This window comes from Giraffa tippelskirchi, chromosome 1 (genome assembly GCF_054371585.1).
Source record: "Giraffa tippelskirchi isolate mGirTip1 chromosome 1, T2T-mGirTip1v1.2.pri, whole genome shotgun sequence".
NCBI classification, from domain to species: domain Eukaryota; kingdom Metazoa; phylum Chordata; class Mammalia; order Artiodactyla; family Giraffidae; genus Giraffa; species Giraffa tippelskirchi.
The window spans coordinates 190,189,843-190,209,705 of NC_137275.1; the positions used below are offsets into that span (position 1 = coordinate 190,189,843).

Below are 19,863 nucleotides of genomic sequence, written 5' to 3' on the forward strand. Positions count from 1 at the left end.
CTGCCATGATTTCAGTGAGAGTAGGAATTTCTCCCTTACTTCCTTCTCGAAAGCTCCTCTTGGATGGAAGCAGCTGCCATGTTTCTCACCAGCTCTGGTTCCTTGGTGGTCTTGAGGGGCTAGGACAAATTAAGTTTAGAGGAGAAACTTTCTGGAGAACAATCACTCCATTAACTACCTGGTCCAGACTGATAAGAGGCTGACTCCCTATAGACTCGAGTCTAGGCTGCCTAATGTGTTTTGGGCATCTTGTCACTCAACCACTTTCCTTTCAGATGAAATGGCTACTCCAGAGCAACTCTAAGTCACTGCACAGAACAGAACAGGTCCACAAAGGAAAAATCTTACAAGATTTCAATCAACAAAGAATCTAGTCAAGCCCTAGTAAGTAGAACCCTAAATCTGAAAGGGCTTCCCTGGTGGCTTACATGGTAAACAACCTGCCTGCAATGCAGGAGACCTGGGTTTGATCCCTAGGTCAGGAAGATCCCCTGGAGAGGGAAATGGCAACCCACTCCAGTATTCCTACCTGGGAAATCCCACAGACAGAGAAGTCTGGCAGGTCCATGGGGTTGCAAATGGTCAGACACGACTAAGCACACACATACAAGATTTAAATCTTAAAATCATCTGTGGACAACAACCTTTTCATCTCCTTGGGATATGTGTCCTATTTTCCAGACACTGGGTCTGGTAACCCCTTGGCTGGGTCAAAAAAGAGACCCAGAAAAACTTACCCAGATCTGTTTGCTCGAAGAGAAAGCAAATAACTAGAAGTTCTAGAAAGTTCTCTCTGAGTGAATGTGTAGTCTTCTCCATCCTTCCTTCCTAAGTTCCAGGTCCTTTGTTCTCCTCAAAGCCAGCCAGAAAAGTTTGGGGAAAGATACCTTTCTTACAAACAAACGTCATTTCTTACTTTCAACATAGCACAATTTCAGAGTACTGTTTTTCCATTCCTGGACTCACCTCCTTCCTGTCAAATCTGCTATTTAATCTCATCACATGATTTTCTGACAAAGAAGCTGGAAGCTGAAATATACCACTGTCTGTTCTGAATAACCCCATACACCCAGCCTCTGCGTTACTTATAAATGGTTCAAGTCGGGCCTTCCAAAATTCTGCTTTCTTACAAGCATCCAGACTACTAAAAAATTCACAGATTGCCAGATGGTACAACAGCAGTTCTTTGCAAAGGCTCTGAGCTTCCCAGTGAACAAAGGACGCGTACTCATGGGGACAAGTGGCAACATCAGCAAAAGCTTTGCAGTGGTGGGTGTATTGGGGGAGGGGAAGCGGGTTGTAGAGAGGTGAGAAAAATGGGCCTTTCGCCTCCATGCCTGGTATCTGGTAGGGAAAAACTGACTCTCAACAGCTGCTCCGGGTGGAAGAAGGAATACATGCCCAGAAGAAGTCGAAAGAAACAAAGCAGAAACCGGGATGTTTTATTTCACAAAATTTGAAGCTTGTGCCCATCTTCCCAATTCCTTGTGGAAATCTTTTGGGGAGCAGGAGGCAAACACATCTTTATTCCTGGGACTAAAAACATTCATGTTCTTCCAACTTGGCCAGTTCCTCATGCCAGGCCTAGAGCATTGAACTTGGAGTCCCAGGACCTCCATCCCTGAGTTAGGGTGATGGAAATAATGCCCAGGCTTTGGCAGGTAAACATATAAATTCCCAAAGAGCCATAAGAAGAAACGCATTTGTGAACTACTGTTAACATCTTTCTCACAGCTTCCTCTACATTCATTCTCCATGCACTCTCAATGAATCCTCTAAGTTCTCTCTCCAAAATACCCACCTGACCATGACACTACACTAGTCAGAATCCTTTGCTATCTTCCTGCTGCCAACACAACAATGTCAAAGTACTTGTGTAAAGGCATGTAAGGTCTTCGGCGATCTGGACCCAAATAATCTTTTCAACTGCCCCTCCTATCCCCTTCTACTCATATCTATGCACCTCTAAAACTACAAGCAGATCTAAGAAATTCTTTCCTTTCCACATGCCTTTTCCTACATACTTTCCTTCTCCTGGAATGCCTTTTGACCTCAACTGCATATGTCCAAGTTACAGCTCTCAGCCCCTCTACCACTGCCTAGATGAAATTCGTTTCCCCACTTTGGATCTTCTAGAGCTTTTATCTCTCCCTCTTCCATGGCACATCTCACATTGCATCATGGTTATTTCTGCACATCTTTTATTTTTTGTTCTGAACTGTAAGCTCCTGACAGTAAAGCTGTGTGTCTATTCAATCTTAGTATTCCCTAAGAGCACCCTGCAAAGCCCATGGCATGACAGGCCCTCGATAAATATTTACTGAATGATTCATTCTGCCTTACAACCTGAGTGATCTGTTCTTGGCATTGTTTTGTACCACTCGGTCATTGAAGGGGGAGATTGCTAAGTGGTTATCAAATACAAGTGCTTACAAGAAGGGTCCTATAGAAACTGGCAAAAGACTCAGTCATTTGACTCTCTGATGTCCGGCAGTCAGAGATTAATCTGCCAACAAATATTTACTGAGTGTCTGTAGTATCCGAACCACTGGTTAGACACTGAGAGGCCAAGGCTAATAATTGTTTTGACTTTTTTTAAAAGATTCTCTTCCATCATGCACTATATGGGCCCCATACACACATTCATGATTTAACACAACAAACAGCTCAACGGGAGAGGTAATACTATTAACACTGTCACAGAGCTAATGATATGAGAGTCAAGGCTTAAGAGACATATGGTGTCTGACATCCAAGAATTACAATATAGTTGGAAATGTAGGGCAAGCCCACACAGGGAAAGAGAGAACAATATCATACATCCTAACAAGAGCCAGGTTATGTGACACGTATCAAGGGAAAAGACTACAAGAATTCTTTGACTACAAGAATTGATATCTTCGGAAAGGTGGAATCTGAACGAGGGGATCAGATTTATATTGGCAGAAAGTTGGGGCTGGGGGTTCCAGGCAAGACAGATGTGTGCAAAGGAAGATGGTGGAGCATATTCAAGCCTGTGTGATGAAACAAATATCTTGATTCCACGTTGATTTTTGGAGAAATAAATAATGGGACTGAAAAGTTGAAACCTCTCTTGAACCCACTCACCTAGTGTTTAGGGCAGTTTTACAGTTTGTAAATATATTTCTCTCTGTGTGATTATTTAAACTGTCAGCTCCATGAGAGTAGAATCATGCCTGTCGTATTCCCTGATGGTGTCTTAGAGCCAAGGATTCACAAATATTTGCTTAATAACTGAACTACAGAAAAAAAGTCAATAAATGAATGAACAAGGGAGTGAATCAGTGTATAGACGCCTAGCCTAGTTTGTGTCAAATGCTAAAGTTCTGAAGTCTAGGAAGACTGGTCAGTCAAGTGGAGTCAGTATAATTCTTAAAAACCCAAAGGAATGAATAAAAAAGGATGTGGTACATATAAACAGTGGAATAGTACTCAGCCATTAAAAAGAATGAACTAATGCCATTTGCAGCAACATGGATGAACTTGGAGACTGTCATACTGAGTGAAGTAAGTCAGACAGAGAAAGAGAAATACTGTATGACATTCTTTATATGTGGAATATAAAAAGAAATGATACAAATGAGTTTACTTACAAAGCAGAAACAGATTCACAGACCTCAAGAATGAGCTCATGGTTATTCCTGGGGAAGGATGGGGGGAAGGGATAGGTAGGGATAGGTAGGATGTACATGTGATGGACATGTACACACTGCTACATTTAAAGTGGATAACCAACATGGTCCTACTGTACAGCACAGGGAACTCTGCTTACTGTTACATGGCAGCCTCGATGAGAGGGGAGTTTGAGGGGGAAATTAAAATTAAATTTTTTAATTAAAAAAAACACTAACACAACTACAGAAATGAATATCATAACTTTTCAGCTCTTTAATCAGGAGGAGGAGAATGACTTTCTCAAAGGAAACTCTGTTTCTTATTTACCACTTGGCTTACGTTGTCATCTAGTGAAGTGTTTCAACCCAAAGGGACGTTTTTCTACACCAGAAAGTAAAGGAGTCCTTCTCCTACCTGCATCTCCCCAAAACGGCCAAGAAACTAGCAAAGGTTTTACTAGAAAACAAAGGAAGATGAATATAAAAGAATGATGTTTCACTTTGGTTAAATAATCTGTGTTTTTTAGTGAGAAAATCTAAACCTCTCGGAGGGAATGGAATTTTCATTGTTAAAAAAAGAGCTGAGGGCCACGATTTCATAGACTCTTCACAGCACTGGGCTCAGCTACCCTGGCGATGAGGAGTCTATGCAGAGATGGCACATGTGAAGAGCTCCTGTAAATTACTGATGAGCAAGGAGGATGAATCAGCACGTCTGACACCCAAATCTGGGCCTTGGCTAGAAGCAGAGGGTTTAGAGCTGGAAGGTAATGTAAAAGTCATCCATTAATCCACAGCACTTCATTTTACAGATAGGGAAACTGAGGCTTAGGGAGGTGGCTCATGACCTCTGTGACATTAGACAGCTAAGTTACTAAATGATCTGGGGTCAGAAGCAGGTGTCCTGATCCTAGTCCTGGACCATTCCTGCTAAACCATGTCGTCTCTCTGGGGACCGATAGTCCATCAAACCTGTCACACCATTGAATGTGACTTGTACAGTCTCAAAGTTAAATGATACTTCAGAGGCCAGTGATCTGGGCTTCTCTGGTGGCTCAGCAGTAAAGAATCTGCCTGCTAATGCAGGAGACGTGGGTTCGATCCCTGGGTCAGGAAGATCCCCTGGAGAAGGAAATGGCAACCCACTTCAGTATTCATGTCTGGGAAATGCCAAGGACAGAGGAGTCTGGCAGGCTACAGTTCATGGAGTCGCAAGAGTCAGAGACAACTTAGCGACTAAACCACTAGACCACAGGCCAGTGATGCCCACAACTTCCCAGAGAATATTTCCCTTCTCTAGTCCTCCTATCAGGAGTTCTTAAGACCATGCTCACAAGGCTTTTCTGTCCTTCAACAGCTCTAAATTCTGGAAAGCTTTTCCTTCTATTATGCCAAACTCTGTTTCATCATAACTTCCACCCATTGACAACACTCCAATTTCACCACGGAAACTGCCTTTGTGACCTTGGCCGAGTTACCTACCTCCTTCAGACTCATTTCTTCCTCTGTAAAATTCAAGACTTTGCTCAATTATTAAAGACCAATTAAGATTATTAGGTGAAAACAAATTGCTTAGCATGATGTCCAGCACACAATAAGTGCCCATTAAGTGTCACATAAATGTTGAGTACTATCCTTACCCTTCCTCCTCAGAGACAGAGTCCTTCATTCAGGGGGAGTTACTACTGATATACCTGGCTGGTCCTTTTCCAGGGAGAGGGAGGGAATGGTCACAGGCTGAAAACCAGCCTCAGTGGCCTGTGATGGCAAGAATCCACTAGGCTTTGTGGGCATAAATCTCACCAACAGTTCAATTCCAACTGCTATCCAAAAACTGCTTCTCAAAAATAGAGACACAGTTGCAGAGAACAAACTTATGGATATGAAGTGGGGAAAGGGAAAGTGGGAGGAATTGAGAGATTTGGATTGATATATACCCTATTAATGGGACTTCCCTTGTGGCTCAGACAGTAAAGCATCTGCCTACAATGCGTTAGACCCTGGTTTGATCCCTGGGTCGGGAAGATCCCCTGGAGAAGGACATAGCAACCCACTCCAGTACTCTTGCCTGGAAAATCCCATGGACAGAGGAGCCTGGTAGGCTATAGTCCATAGGGTTGCAAAGAGTTGGACACAACTGAGCAACTTCACTTTCACTTTCATTTTCATATCCTATTGATACTATGGATGAAACAGATAACCAATGAGAGCCTCTTGTACAGCACAAGGAACTCTACTCAAGGCTCTATGACCTAAATGGGAAGGAAATCTATAAAAGAGGGGGTACATGTATACATATAACTGATTCATTTTGCTGTACAGTAGAAACTAACACAACATTGTAAGTATTAATTGGGCTCCGCTGATGGCTCAAATGATAAGGAATTCACCTGCAATGCAGGACACCTGGGTTTTATCTGTGGGTCAGGAAGATCCCCTGGAGAAGGGAATGGCTACCCACTCCAGTATTCTTGCCTGGAGAATTCCATGGACAGAGGAGCCTGTCAGGAAGTAGAAACTAACAATAGAAACTAACATAACATTGTAAAGCAACTATTAATTTTTTAATAATTTTTTTAAAAAGTACTGTTTCTATGCTGAAAGGGACAGTGAGATTAAAAGTAGAATCTACATCACAAATCAACAATAGATGAGTATGGAGTTTCATTTGATAAATTAACTGAAAGAAAAACTCCAGTGTTCAGAATTAAGGCAACACCCTCTAGCAGGCATGGAGGGTCAATAAAGGCTTTACTTCTAAGAGGTATTCTCTGAAAGCTCCCCTTCCACCAATAACACTTTGTAGAATTCAGTGATACATGGATAGAGGAATAACAAATACAGCCCAGAGGAAAGAGGATCCAGACACTTCTCCAGTGAATGAGGTAGTCGGTGAGGCATAGAGAAGCAGGAAGAGCATGTGCCAGTTGGCAGGGAAAAGGCAAATGAGAAGCCTGGACCATAGGGAGAGCAGCAGGTGAAGATGCCTACCAAGATGGCAGCAGGAGAAAGGATCACTTAGAAAGAAAAAAAAAAATTCATACCCATTAGGATGGCAACTATCAAAACATAAAACAAAACTAAACAAGCAAATAACAAGTGATGTGGGGATGTGGCAGAAACGGAAACCTTTGTGCACTGCGGCTGGGAGTGTAAAATGGTGTAACCACTATGGACATGGCATGACAGTTCTTTAAACTACCACATGATGTACCAGTTGAACTTCTGGATATGTTTCCAAAAGAATTAAAAATAGAGACTCACAGAGATATTTTTACACCCATGTGCATGGAAATATTATTCACAAGAGCCAAAAGGTTGAAGCAAGCCATGTGTCCACTGACAGATGAAAAAATAAAATCTAGTATCATCATTCAATGGAATATTACTTGGTCTTTAAAAAGAAAGAAATTTTGACATAAGTCACAACATGAAGGAACCCTAAGGATATGATTCTGTGAAATAAGCCAGTCAGAAAAGGATAAATAAAATATTATATGAAGTAACTATGGGAGTCATTCATAGAGGTAGAAAGCAGCATGGCGGTTGCCAGGAACTGGGAGAGGGGAGAGGGGGAATCAGGATTTAATCAGTACAGAGTTTCCATTTGGAAAGATGAAAAGAATTCTGTAAATGTATGGTGGTGATGGTTACACAGCAAGGTGAATGCACTTAATACCTCTAAACTATACATTTTTAAATGGTTAAGATAGTCAATTTTATGTTATATATATTTTACAATAATTTTTTAAAATTTTTTAAAGGAAGATAATATCAGAAAAACTGCTAATGAGCAAATAAATACTAGATCCTTTTGCATAAACCTTTTGAATGAAGGTTATTCTGATGTTTGCTTGGCTTCTTGAAAAGTAAAATAAACAAAAACCATCAAAATTTACAATGGTCCTTCTGGAAGCAGAAGCAGAGTTCATAAATACAGAATACCAAGATCCAAAGACAAAACATTAGGATATTTATCATGTGAGAAATAGGTTGGAGCTGCCCTTTTAATAGAAAATATCATGGACAGAGGCAGCCTACAAATATCCAAAAAGAACCCTTGTCCTCTCCTCTCATCTGACTTTTCATGGGACTACAAGAACAAGAACAATAAACACTCTTTATCCTTCTCCCAAGTCAGTGAGAATGTCCCTAAAATCCTCTTTCCCTGGACCACCAAGGGCTTCCCCATGGCTCAGACAGTAAAGAATCCGCCTACAACACCAGGGATCAGGGTTTGACCCATGGGTCAAGAAGATCCCCTGGAGAAGGGAATGGCTACCCACTCCAGTATTCTTGCCTGGAGAACTCCATGGACAGAGGAGCCTGGTGGGCTACAGTCCATGAGGTCGCAAGAGTCAAACATGACTTAGCAACTAAACCACCTCCACCATCTGAAAGCCCAAAATGTAAATCAGTTTGAGTCTTTTTATTTTTATTTACCACACCGAGATCTTTATGGACAAGGTGTACCCTGAAGACCTCAGTAGGGAATGTGTTTTCATTGTTGACTTTGTCTGTTCTGTTGAGGGTTTTTTTTTTCAGATTTTTACACTCAAAATGAATAAACACTACCGCCATGCTGTGCACGTGTTTCTACACAGAAGGAAGGCTCTCCTGGGGGCCTGTGATTTAGCAGCAAGTCCTACTGGGCTGTGTGTTGGCCTGGCTTTTTGGAAAGGGGTGTGGCTACCCAAGAATTCACAAAAGCATGCTTCAAAGACAACTGAAAATAAGAATCAAATTTATGTTTCTAGAGAGATAAAGGATGGCAGTCACATAGGCAGAGGAAAAAAATTCCCAGTATGGGGCTAGGTCTTAGGAAATGGAGAACACAGTCTCTGATAGGGATGCCCCATTGTAAAAATCCAACGATTTTCAGTTAAGGGGCCATGAGGTTGAGGAAGCTATCTGTCGTATTTCAAATAGCCTATTAGAAATGGAGTGTCTGCCCAGGACATGGTCACATGGGGCTAAGTGAAAAGTCAGGTTGTTTCATGTTTGAGCTGGCAGTCTATCAAGTTAGTGTGGTAATACTAGCAGTTCTTGTCCCAATCGGAAACTCTGATCAGCTATTGATGAGATTAAGGACATTTTAAAAAATTATTTCTTTATTTTTGGCTGTACTGCTAGGCTTGCAAGATCTTAGTCTCTGACCGGGTATCAAACCCCTACCCCCTGCAGTGGAAACATGGAGTCTTAACCACTGCACTGCCAGGAAAGTCCAGAGATCAAGGGCATTTCTGGGATGAGATTTTTCCTTCCCATTCTGTTGTACATCTTCAAGTAATAAAAATTAAATTACAGCTGGATTATGACTTGTTCATTGCAGCTTGGCAGGCAAAATCTTGCAGAACCTGGTTCTGCAAAGGAAAAAATAAAAGGGGTCCCTGGCGGTGAAAAGTTTGGGAACCAGTCTTGAAGGGCCCCCTCCCCCCGCCAACTTGCACAATTTCAAGGAAATAAACCAGCTTCCCTGGAGTCACAGTGGAACATGGCTGTTGTGTGAGAAATTCAAAGATAGACCGTGTAAATTAACTGCATCTGGTTAGATGGAGTGAGAAGGAGGAGGAGATAATTAGTCGTATAGGAACAAGGACAAAGAAGAGAGTTCTATATTTACTCAGAGGAAATTCAAAATAGACTACTTAGCACCTGTTGGGTTATCTCAACCCCTTAGCTCGTGGGTTGTTTAAACATCTCTAAGGTGGCAGGTGTTGAACCCAGGGACCAGAAGTACTGCTTGACAACACAAGCCACCCATCCCACCTCCAGCAAAGGGAAGCCTGCCTTCAATCCTCTTCTCCTTCCACAAATGAAAGAAAAGAGGCAGAGGGAAGCCCTGAAGACAGTCAGGAAATAAAAGACAAGATTCTGATAGAGGAACAACCAGTATCTTCAAACAAAAGCCCTCTGATGTGGAAGCTGAACAAATGCATCTGTTTATAACAAAATGAGTTCTTTAAAAAAAACCTGATCCCTGGCCGATTTATAGCACCCTTTGGTATGTATGTTTCCACATGCAGATGCACAATACTTCAGAAGTAACACATATTACAAGCGATGCAGAGACATCACCAGGCTGTTTAATTGTGCACCAGCTAATAAAAATAAATGCCACCATCACATAAAGCTCCCTAAGACACAGCTAAAATACAATGTCCACCTTCTCAGAAGAATTTAAAGCATTCTAGCACAAACAATGAAGGCACATAACCTGAAAATTGTTTCTCTCCATAGATGCCAAAAGCCTATGTACATTAACATGTGTTTTATATGGAAAGAAAACAGTGTATTTCTTTCTCCCTGCATTCGGGCTATACATAGTTTCTTAGAGAAAGGACTGCTACTAAATGCAGAGTCTTTAGAACGTGTGCTTATGAGATGTAACATGCAGGTAGGCATTTTTGGGTTTGCAAACATTTCTAAAGCTGGTTTATGGGGTGTTTATTATAAGAAAAGATATCACAACCATGAGGTTAGAATATCTTCTTGAAAGAGGAGCTAAAGTTAGTTTTAAAAAAAAGACTAGACAAAGATTAGAGAGCTCAGTGGACATGCTGGAAAGGACTGAACTCGTGTCTACACTGCTCTCATAGGCTTCATATCCTCCAGAGCACCCCAGGGTATACTAGGAAGCTGGGAAATGTGTTGTTATTTCATCACTAAGTCGTGTCTGACTCTTATTCAACTCTATGGACTGTAGCCCACCAGGCTCGTCTCTCCATGAGATTTCTGCCTTCATACTTTCTCCCTTCCACAAATGAAGAGAAGAAGGCAAAGGGAAGCCCAGAAGACAGTCAAGAGCAATTAGACAAGAGTCTAATGAAGATTCCCAGAATACTGAAGCAGGTTGCATAGGTTTCCATTTCCTTCTCCAGAGAATCTTCCCGACCCAGGGATCAAACCTGCATCTTCTGCATTAGCAGGTGGGTTCTTTACCACTGAGCCACCAGGGAAGCCTGGGAAATTATATTATGTGTGATCGTATAAACTGGGACAGAGAGTGCTGGGAGGAAAGGGTTGTGGCAATAAGAGCCTCACAGGCCAGAAGTGAGGACAGCTGTGTCCGAGCACCAGCTTCACTCCAACCGGATTGTAACCGTGGGCAAGTCACATCACCATTTCTGAGTTCAGCCTTTTCACCCAACAAACGAGGAAGACAGCTGGTCCCACAGAGTTCCTACAACTCATTAATTTTAAGCTTCTATTTGCTTTCAGAAAAACTAAAGGAATTCCAAAGAACTTCCTCAAATAGGTCTCACTTGAACCTCCTAAGATGGTGAAGGCACTCTATACATCCAGCAAACATTTCCTACTTGACTGTCATCTTCCTCCAAGCATCTCAGGGAATATTGCAAAACTGCCATGTATATTTTAGCAACCTTCTGCAACGTCCAACAGCAAGCCATACCCTCCAACTCTATACCCTCTGTGACACCACTAAGCAGAGATGTTGAGTGCTGTGTCCAAGGTCAGAAGCTAGGATAGGATCAGAATTCCAGCCTCCTCATTCCTAGGGCTATGCTATACTTTCCACAAAGAAAGCAAGCTGGCTTTCTGGGAAGAATGCCAGAGGTTCCATTCTCCCAACTGAGAATTTGTTGGAATATTGGAATAACAACTTTAGAGACTGCGGCCGCTCCAATTCATTTCAGGACCTGTCTAGAAACACAAAAACCCAAAGAAAGAAGCAAGAGGGAATTCTTCCGTTTTTTAACGAAAGAGAAAAAATTAGGGGTGGGAATATGGGATTTCTTAAAAATTACATGATTGCTGGAAGTTAATTTGGTATTTCTTCACTGGTTTGTAAGCTCTGGTTCCAATCACAAAAACATACAGCCGAGGAGGCCGAAATCACATTTCAATGAATTAACATCTTGTCCCAAAGAATCTTTTCCACTCTGAACATAACATAGGACCTGGAATGCAACCCTCTGTGGTAGAAAGGAACCTCCCCTGTGCAACGGAAAGCTTGTCATCATCCCCAAACCATAATCTAATTTGACAGTCTTCAAGCCCAACAGCAATCACAGAAAGTGATGAGGAAGTGACCGAGTAACTTCGGGCGCACTGCCTCTTCTAGGAAACTGCACTGCTTCTTCTAGAAAACTAAATGAGACCCTATTTCTGCCAGGTGAGAGAGATGGCATTCTTCACCACCCTTTCCCATTAGGCGGAAGTCAGAGCACCTGGAAAAGACGAGAAATCTGTTCAAAAAGGAAGGTTCTGACTTCTTCCAAGAAACACCAACCAAAACAAGAAAACACGTGTCAGACCAGCTCCATGCCTTGAAGATAACATGTAACCAACCTTACAGCAAAGCCCAGTGATCGGTACTCAGAGCTGAGATGCTAAAAGAGAAAAACCAGAAATGCTTTAAAAAAAAAAAATCACTTTTTCCCCCTACCTGTCGATGATGACAGGGTCTGAAGGAGTCTCATTTCGGTTGCCACAACTTTTCTTTTCACAACACCGACTGTAGGTTGGGGAGGAATGAAAAGAATAAATGAAACGTTAAAATTCAGAAAGTACAGTGAGCATACAATGTTAAGAACATTCACAAAAATGAGTACATTCTTGGTAGCTGCTTAACTATCAGCTACTTGAGCATGAATGTATGGCTATGTTCAGAAACACTAAACATGAAGCCCCAAACTATTCATCCAAATTCTCCATCTATGACTTATAAACGTAATTCTCAGCAAATCACAACTTTCCCCAGAGCTTTATTTGTAACCTGAATGATGGGTACTTGGACTTTAAGATCTAGAAGGTCACCTCCAGCTCCATGTTGAATGATTTTATTATTGTATTTTTTTTTAGATCTTTGTGTCAATAAATACTTGAAGGAATAAGGGAAAGGAAGATGTATTAAAAAAAAAAAAAAGACCCCATGTAGCTGCCTGAATTATTATAAAGCTTAGTTACATAACAGCTTTCTTCACAGAACTCAGTGTACTTTATAATCATTCATTCATCCATTTATTCATTCATTTCCATCATTTTCTAAAGGTGAAGGAAGATTACCAGAACTATGGTGTGCATTGTCAAATGGGGGAAAAAAATTAAGCAGGGAAATGTAAAAAGATATCTCTAATCATTTTCACCAGGTCTGGAACAGAAATGGGACTTAGAAGAGGCCCTAGCAAATACAACAGATGGAGATGGGAAGGACTCAGTAGGACCTAAATAGAACAAAACACTCCCCTCCAAAAGGCATGGAAGTCCTAAACAAATATGAAAGGAGCAAGGGAGGCTGGGTGGCCAGAAGCACAGGAAAATCACATCCCCATACTGCCTGTCTGCTCCTTGTCAGGACCACAGACTTCCATTTTTTTTAACCTTTTCTTAAATCGTTTTTATTAGAATATAATAACTTTATAATGTTGAGTTAGTTTCTGCTGTACAACAACGTGAATCAGTCATAGGTATACATATATCCCCTCCCTCTTGGCCCTCCCTCCCACCCCACTTCCCCATCCCACCCCACTTCCCCATCCCACTCCTCTAGGTCATCACAGAGTACCTAGCTGAGCTCACCATACGGCAGCTTCCCACCAGCTATCTATTTTACACATGGAGTGTATATATGTCAGTGCTACTTTCCAAATTCATCCCACCCTCCCCTTCCCCCCGCGTCCACATGTCCATTCTCTATGTCTGTGTCTCTATTCGTGCCTTAGAAATAGGTTCATCTGAACCATTTTCCTGGATTCCACATATCCGTTAATCTATGATACTTGTTTTTCTCTTTCTGACTTCACTCTGTATGATACACTCTAGAGGACCACAGACTTCTAAATACCTCTCAGCTCATCCAAGCACATGGTCCACTGTCACAGTAGTTGGTAGAGGACATAGTCTTGACATGGCTTATAAAGACAGCACTCTCATCCACACCACTTGGAGAATACATCTCATAAACACTGGCAATAACCAAATTTGTGTAAGTGCTGCCCTTCCTGTGATAGCCTCTCTATGGTTTAAGATGATGCAGCGCAATAGAAGGATTGGTTAAGTGGGAACTGGAGCTCTGATGTCTAACCCAACTTTGTCATTAGTCAGCTGCATGAATGCAGTCAAATCTCTTTAACCCTTCTGGGCTTGGCCTTCGTGATACATGAAATTAAAGTGTTGGACTAGATTATCTAGAGTCCCTTCTAGGTTTAAGAAGTCCACGAGGCTATGAGATTCCCCAAGCATCTTTCAATTCAAAAGTGGCGACAGATTAAGGAAAAGGATGAAGCCGTGTGGTAGCAAAGACCCAAAGGCCCAACACCAGCCCAGTCTTAGATTTGCTTACTGGTTCTCCACAGTGCACTCTCTGATCCTCTACAGAACTATCAACAAACAAACAGATACTTTTAAAAAGAAATTTCAAGTTCATATGTCATATGTAGGGATGTGTGGATTCTTCAGTGAACAATTCTACTATTCTCCAAAAGTTAAAAATATGTGAGATATGCTTAAAAAAACTTTCACCCAATGGGCAGTAGGAAGTAAAAGAAAGCTTGTCTCAACTTTCTTAGATGCTAGCATTTGCCACTGAAACTCTCTGAAATAATATTTTGCCTTCGAAATTATATTAAGTCTTAACTTTGAAAATTCCAACCCATCCCAAGATTAACACCAATAAAAATGCTGGCCAGCTGCTCTCCCACCTCCCAAAACCCTTGTCTCTTTTCCCAACTCCTTACCCATCCCCATCACTCTTCCCCACCTCCCTCCCAATTCCTATCTCCCACCTCTATTATTTCTATTGTTTACATCAGCAGAATAATACCTTTGCAGCCCAAACAAACCTTTTCTTCTTAGCAAGACAATTTCAAAAATCCTATCCATGCTAGGTGTCTGAAGACCTTCTAATGAGACTCCTCTTTGACATCACCAGCAGGTCAATCGAACCTGAATCTGTGTGCGAGTCTAAGTACAATCTAATTACAAGAGAACACATTCAGAATGTGCCAATCTATTTAGTTTGAGAAGGAGTGATTCTGAGGAAGCCAAGTAAGTTTGCAAAATTGCTCAGCTGAATTCAGCTGCTCTCCGTGGGGGCTTTCTCTGGAGGAAAAGAAAAATAGATAAAAATGTAAGCCTGGTGCCAGGGAAATACAAGGTGGGGAATCCACTCAGGGAAAGAAATGATATTCCAAGAAAAATGCAGAGAAACTTTAGGGTCCAATCTTCCATTTTCCAACAGTAACATATTTAAGTATAATATCTAATGTTAACACTCAAAAAAGATGCAGCAAGCACTCAGCTGTTGGACTATAATAGTGAAGGTAAAAAAATTATAGGAGTGGACTGTATTCACCCCATCTGAGTCCTTCATCAAATTTCTCTGGGTTAGCCAAAGCTAATTTTTTTTTTTTTTTTAAGAAAAGTTCTCATCAAGATGTCCTGGTTATTCTTTACTTGGTTTCTTAAATGGCATTCAGTTCTCAAACCAGCAATAGTAACATAAGCAAAGGGAAGTTGAGAATATAAGACTTCCATGAACTCACATTCCCCAAACAATTGCTCTGAGATCAGGGACGTGGGGTGTTGACATGAAGGACCAGGTCCCTGAATTACTCAGATAACCAGCTCAAATCTCGCTTCTTTTCGGTGTAGACACAAAGCCTGTGTGACCAACTTCAGGTTCAGTTATTTTCATTAAAAGGTTTCTTAGGGATATTTTCTAACAAGCCAGTCATTCTAAGTCCAAAAGTATTTTTTAAAAACTGAATAAGACTGAAAAATAAGAAATGGGAAACAAAGAGAAGAGGAAACTGAACTTGCGCTGGGTTAAGGCTGTGTCTCTAACTTCCACGGGGAAGACCTAAAGTACTTTTTTTCCCCTAATGAATGAAAATGAAAGCTCTTCCTCTGCTCCTCACTCGGCATGGTTTGGCTTATTTTACTCTAGTCCTTATTTGGAGAACCTTTTACCTGAAATACTCTCAGCTTGCTCACAGGCCTCTTCTTCCCTCCCTATCTCCTTGTGGGATCTTTGGAGAGGGAAAGAGAAAAAAAAAAAAAAAATCAAACCAGTTGGGGATGAGAGGTGGGGAATAGGAAAAATTTTATCCCGAGGCTGAATCTTACCTGCATTTTTCAGAAAGGGATCAAGATGGGGGATAAGCAAAGGGGAAAAAGCACCAGTCTCGGGCAGAGAGTGTCCAGTCAGCCAAACTCCTAGCCAGTGTGCCCTTTCCCCTCCAAAATCGTTTTTAAAATTCAACCCTCAACTTTCAAAAATCTGTCTCTAATTTCAAACTCAAATAAGCGCACAGCATGGTAGCTTTTGTTTTGTTTTCTTCTCCCCAACTCCTCCCTGCGATTGCATAACAAAAGTGTCTAAATTCACACCATCTGGCCGATAAAGACACTGGCCCCACTGCCCGGCTGGCCCATCTGATTAGGGCCCCGTCTAGCCTGCGCCTTGTGGCGAAAAGTCACAGCTGTGGGGTTTGCTCCGGCTCAATACAACACTGTTATTAGCCAGCTGTAGGCCTTGAGACGACTTCTGTTCAAATTATAATATCTTTTAACCCTCTGAGCATTGAGGGCACAGGGGTGGCTGGCAGCGACATAACAACTAGATTTCTCCTTGCTAATAATTGGCAAAATGAACTGAAGCAGGGAAGAGGGGAGTGGAGACAACTGGGGAAGGAAGAGAAAAGTTATACCTAAAAGAGATTTATTTTGTTGCCCCCCTAAAAGCAAAACATCAGTTTATGAGTTTTTGTTTTTGTTTTGTCTGTTTGTCTTTGTTGCTGTTAACCAAAGGTGACAGAACAAAAGCATTCAGGAAAATTTGCAGGTATGCCACAAACACCATGCAAATGAAACACTGTATGTGCAGTACCCATTGAGAAATGGGGCTCATCTGACTCATTCCTTAATCACTAACTTTGATAACTGACTCTTAAAACGTGAGAGAGGGAACTTTTTTTCCTGATTGCAGAGTCAACCAGCTCTGACTGACAGATTGAACGGGATCCTCCCTTTTAGATAGATCCAAATCTGCTATCACTCCAGCTCATCTCCCAATGAGCACACGCACACACACACACACACACACACACACAACTACAGACACAATACCCATTCCATGGATCATTTATTTACCCATAATTAATATTTGTTTTAAATTCTAGTTTGGGAAGAAAATAGCAGAGCATCTTCCCAGGTCTCAAATGAAGAGAAGTTACAGTACATTAAATTTTTATATTGTGTTACTAATGCAGACTAAACTAGAGGCTTTAAAAATTGATGCTGCTACTTAAACAGCATAAAATGAGGTGGATTTGATTGGGCTTAAAAATAAAAATGTCAGCCTGAACTACAGCTGGATGGGGTGTGCAAGTATTATTTAAAGTGATATGTATAATTCGTCAGACAATGGGCCAGACTTGGGTTTTGTTTTCTTTTTTTAAAGAAGATAATCTCTCCCCACAAAAATGTTTGACAGTAGAAAGAAGAATTTAAAAGCCAAAAACCCACCCTTCAATTAGCCAACCAAATCAAAATGTTCTATTTAACCTAGTTTATCACATGCAAGGTCACCTTGGAATTGTATTTTCTTTCTGAATGTACCTATCAAGGAGCCCTGGGATAATGGAGTACTGATCTGCTTACCTACACCTCACCCAGCTACTCAGGCAGGGAACCCTCAATCCCCTCAGCTGAGGCCACTGACAGAGCTGAACTTTGCAGTTGGCAAAGTTTGTTTTTCTAATACTTGGTCAAAACCAAAACAAACATGTCTGATTGTAATGGTTTCTTCCTGACTGGGTGGGGAAGGAGACAGGGCTGCCAGGAGCTGCCCATAAAACAATTCAAACTAAATCAGATGGTTTGCAATTACCCAAAGCTAGCAAGGCTGATGTTGGAAGACATTCACTGAAGCAGTAGCAGAGTATGAAAGAATTGAGGCTTTCTCTCCAATCAGAGATTTTGGAGGAAGAAAACCATGTATGGCTATACATCGAAATTTTTAGAGTAAAATAGCCACTTCTTTCCAGAGTTTCTTTTCTATATCCTTTCTCCTTTGCTGTGGGATCCCCCATAACTAGCACATATTAGACATCCAATATACATTTGTTGAAAGAATGAATAAATGTACAGGTTAATTTCTTCTATTTAAAAAAAAAATTTTTTTTTTTCTGGTTCAGGAGAAGAAAGGACCCAAAATGGAATGAATTGATCTCAGAAAAGAAAATGGGAAATGGTGTAGGAATCCGGGTAGATTGCACCTTTTACAACTCTGCCATCAAAATCCAGCTGTTGCTCCAGACCCCGGATCTACCTGGTGAGGTTCTCTCCCAGTTCCTCCCATCCATTGCCCGGTAGTTCATCCTGACCTAAGAAACCCCCCTGGCTCAGGAAATCTAGGAAAAGAAACGTCCCCGCACGAAGAAAACGCTCCTGCATCACAGACAGATGCCTCATCTGGGGGACAAGGGGGTAGCACCCCCAAAATGGACCGCTCGACCCTCTCGCCTGTCCAGACTGAGTAGTTCCAAAACCTTGACTCGGTAACTCTACAAGTGGCCCCTCCTGGACATCTACCCCTAGAATGCGCGCGACTTGCGGGAACCGAGCCGTACGGACCTTGGACGGCGACCGGCTCAGGGAAAGTCCCCATCCCAAACTCGACCCGCGCCTGCCCAGCCCCTCCCCGCGTCCCGCGGACCGCTGGACTGCAGGTCTTCCACGGAGCAACTCGTGCCACGCCTAGGGGTGGAATTCTGGGTAGTTTTGGGTTGCCTTTTCGAGTCCTGATCGATTTGTTCTTAGAAAGACTTTTAAGGAGGAAATCCAGCCAACCGGCCCCAGGAGCAAGTCCCGGGGAGGCCGCCCGCCCAAGCGCGCCACCACTCCCCAAGGTCAGCGCCGGAGACGCAGGCGAGTCAGCGCGCCCCGAGCTGCTCACCTGCCCCGCGTTCCAGCCAAGCCCGCAGGAAAACACGGCTCTTACCTGCACATCACTTCGTGTGTCAGGAGAACTCGGCACATTTCCGGATTCTTATTTTGTCCCTCGTAAGCTATGGGCTGCGAAGGAGGCGCGGGCAGGGAGGGACGAAGAAAAGGGGACGTTAGAGCGAGAACAGAATCGGGTTTCTTCTCTCTAACCACCACTTCCTCAGGAGTCCCCGCTGGTCGCACTGAACCTGAGTTGTGCCTGGTTAACTCGAGCGAAATACCAAGAGAAAAGTTTGCCCTGGTGAGGACATAATTGTCGCAAAAGGGAATGTTTGGGGCGGGGGCGGGGGGGGGTTGCTGAATCTCCCAATAAGTCCTTCCCCTCTTCATCCCTCTGCTCGCCTACTCCCATCCCCAGAGCCTCCCCAACCGGAAAGAAACTGGACAATTCGGGGAAAGAGAGGGGAAAAAAAAGATCTTTTCCCAGAGAAGACAAAGTGTCAGTTGATGTGGAGGGGCTGTGAAGAGTGACCCAGGAAATCTCAAAGACAGACAGGGAAGGCGGGGAGGGAGGAGAATAGAGCAGGACCCGCAAGCCGAGGGGGGAGGGGGAGGAGGGGAGTGAACTGCCAGGCTCACCTGCTTGGTGACTGAGTCAATGAGCCTGACGTACAGGTCCTGCTCGGTGCGGACACCTGCCGGGGAGATGGGGGGGGCGTGAGGTGAGCGCCGGGGAGCCCCCCCGGGCACCCCAAACCTCTCCCGACGCCGGGGGACCAGGGTGGAGTGCAAGCTGAGCCGTCCTGGGGTCAGAGACCACCCGCCCCTGCCCCTGGCTCCGAGAGAGCTTCCGGAAGCCCTGCTCTCCCTGGGCCTGGAGGACGCCTGCCAAAGACCAGGACAAGGTCAACTGCCTTCCTTATAAGAGGCCTGCGCGGGCGCCTCAGGGGGTGCAAGGCGCTCACCGTTGCTGTAGAGAAGCTGTAACTTGTAGTGGGTGCCGTTGTTGGTCTTCTCGTTGCCTTGTTCCTGAAAAGACAGAGACCCTTGCTTTCCATCCCCTCAAAATGATAAAAAGAGCAAAGGGACTTCCCTAGCCCAACTCCCACAGCCTTTCTCTTGGTCAGCCAGCAGCTTTGAACAGACCCTTGCCCAGGCCCGGGTCAAAGGGCAGGAACATTGGACTCTGGCCACGCTCCAAAACTTTCCAAGGCTCCCAGGCACTTGACCCTCTCTAACAATCTGTCCCTTCCCCTTAAAAATGTCCTCAGAAGGGCGACCCCCAGACTGGGACCACCAGACACCATGTCCATGC

The 19,863-nt window shown here is 43.1% G+C and overlaps 1 protein-coding gene and 1 long non-coding RNA gene across 4 annotated transcripts in view; one reads left to right on the forward strand and one right to left on the reverse strand.

Annotated features, from left to right (window-relative positions):
• The window catches only part of EBF2 (EBF transcription factor 2), a 223,231-nt gene that overhangs the window by 193,023 nt on the left and 10,345 nt on the right, over positions 1 to 19,863 (reverse strand). For 2 of the 3 annotated variants that reach the window (XM_081516491.1, XM_081516501.1), the window contains 4 exons: positions 19,514 to 19,577; positions 19,188 to 19,243; positions 18,604 to 18,677; positions 12,046 to 12,114 (listed from right to left, as the gene is read on the reverse strand). In XM_081516491.1, the coding sequence (XP_081372617.1) occupies positions 12,046 to 12,114; positions 18,604 to 18,677; positions 19,188 to 19,243; positions 19,514 to 19,577 (263 nt within the window). The remainder of the gene's footprint in view (positions 1 to 12,045; positions 12,115 to 18,603; positions 18,678 to 19,187; positions 19,244 to 19,513; positions 19,578 to 19,863) is intronic. The other variant, XM_081516510.1, reaches the window with a different exon arrangement.
• LOC145515681 (uncharacterized) lies at positions 4,244 to 18,940 on the forward strand. Its single transcript, XR_014060968.1, has 2 exons — positions 4,244 to 4,402; positions 17,798 to 18,940. It is a non-coding gene; the product is annotated as an uncharacterized LOC145515681 (long non-coding RNA).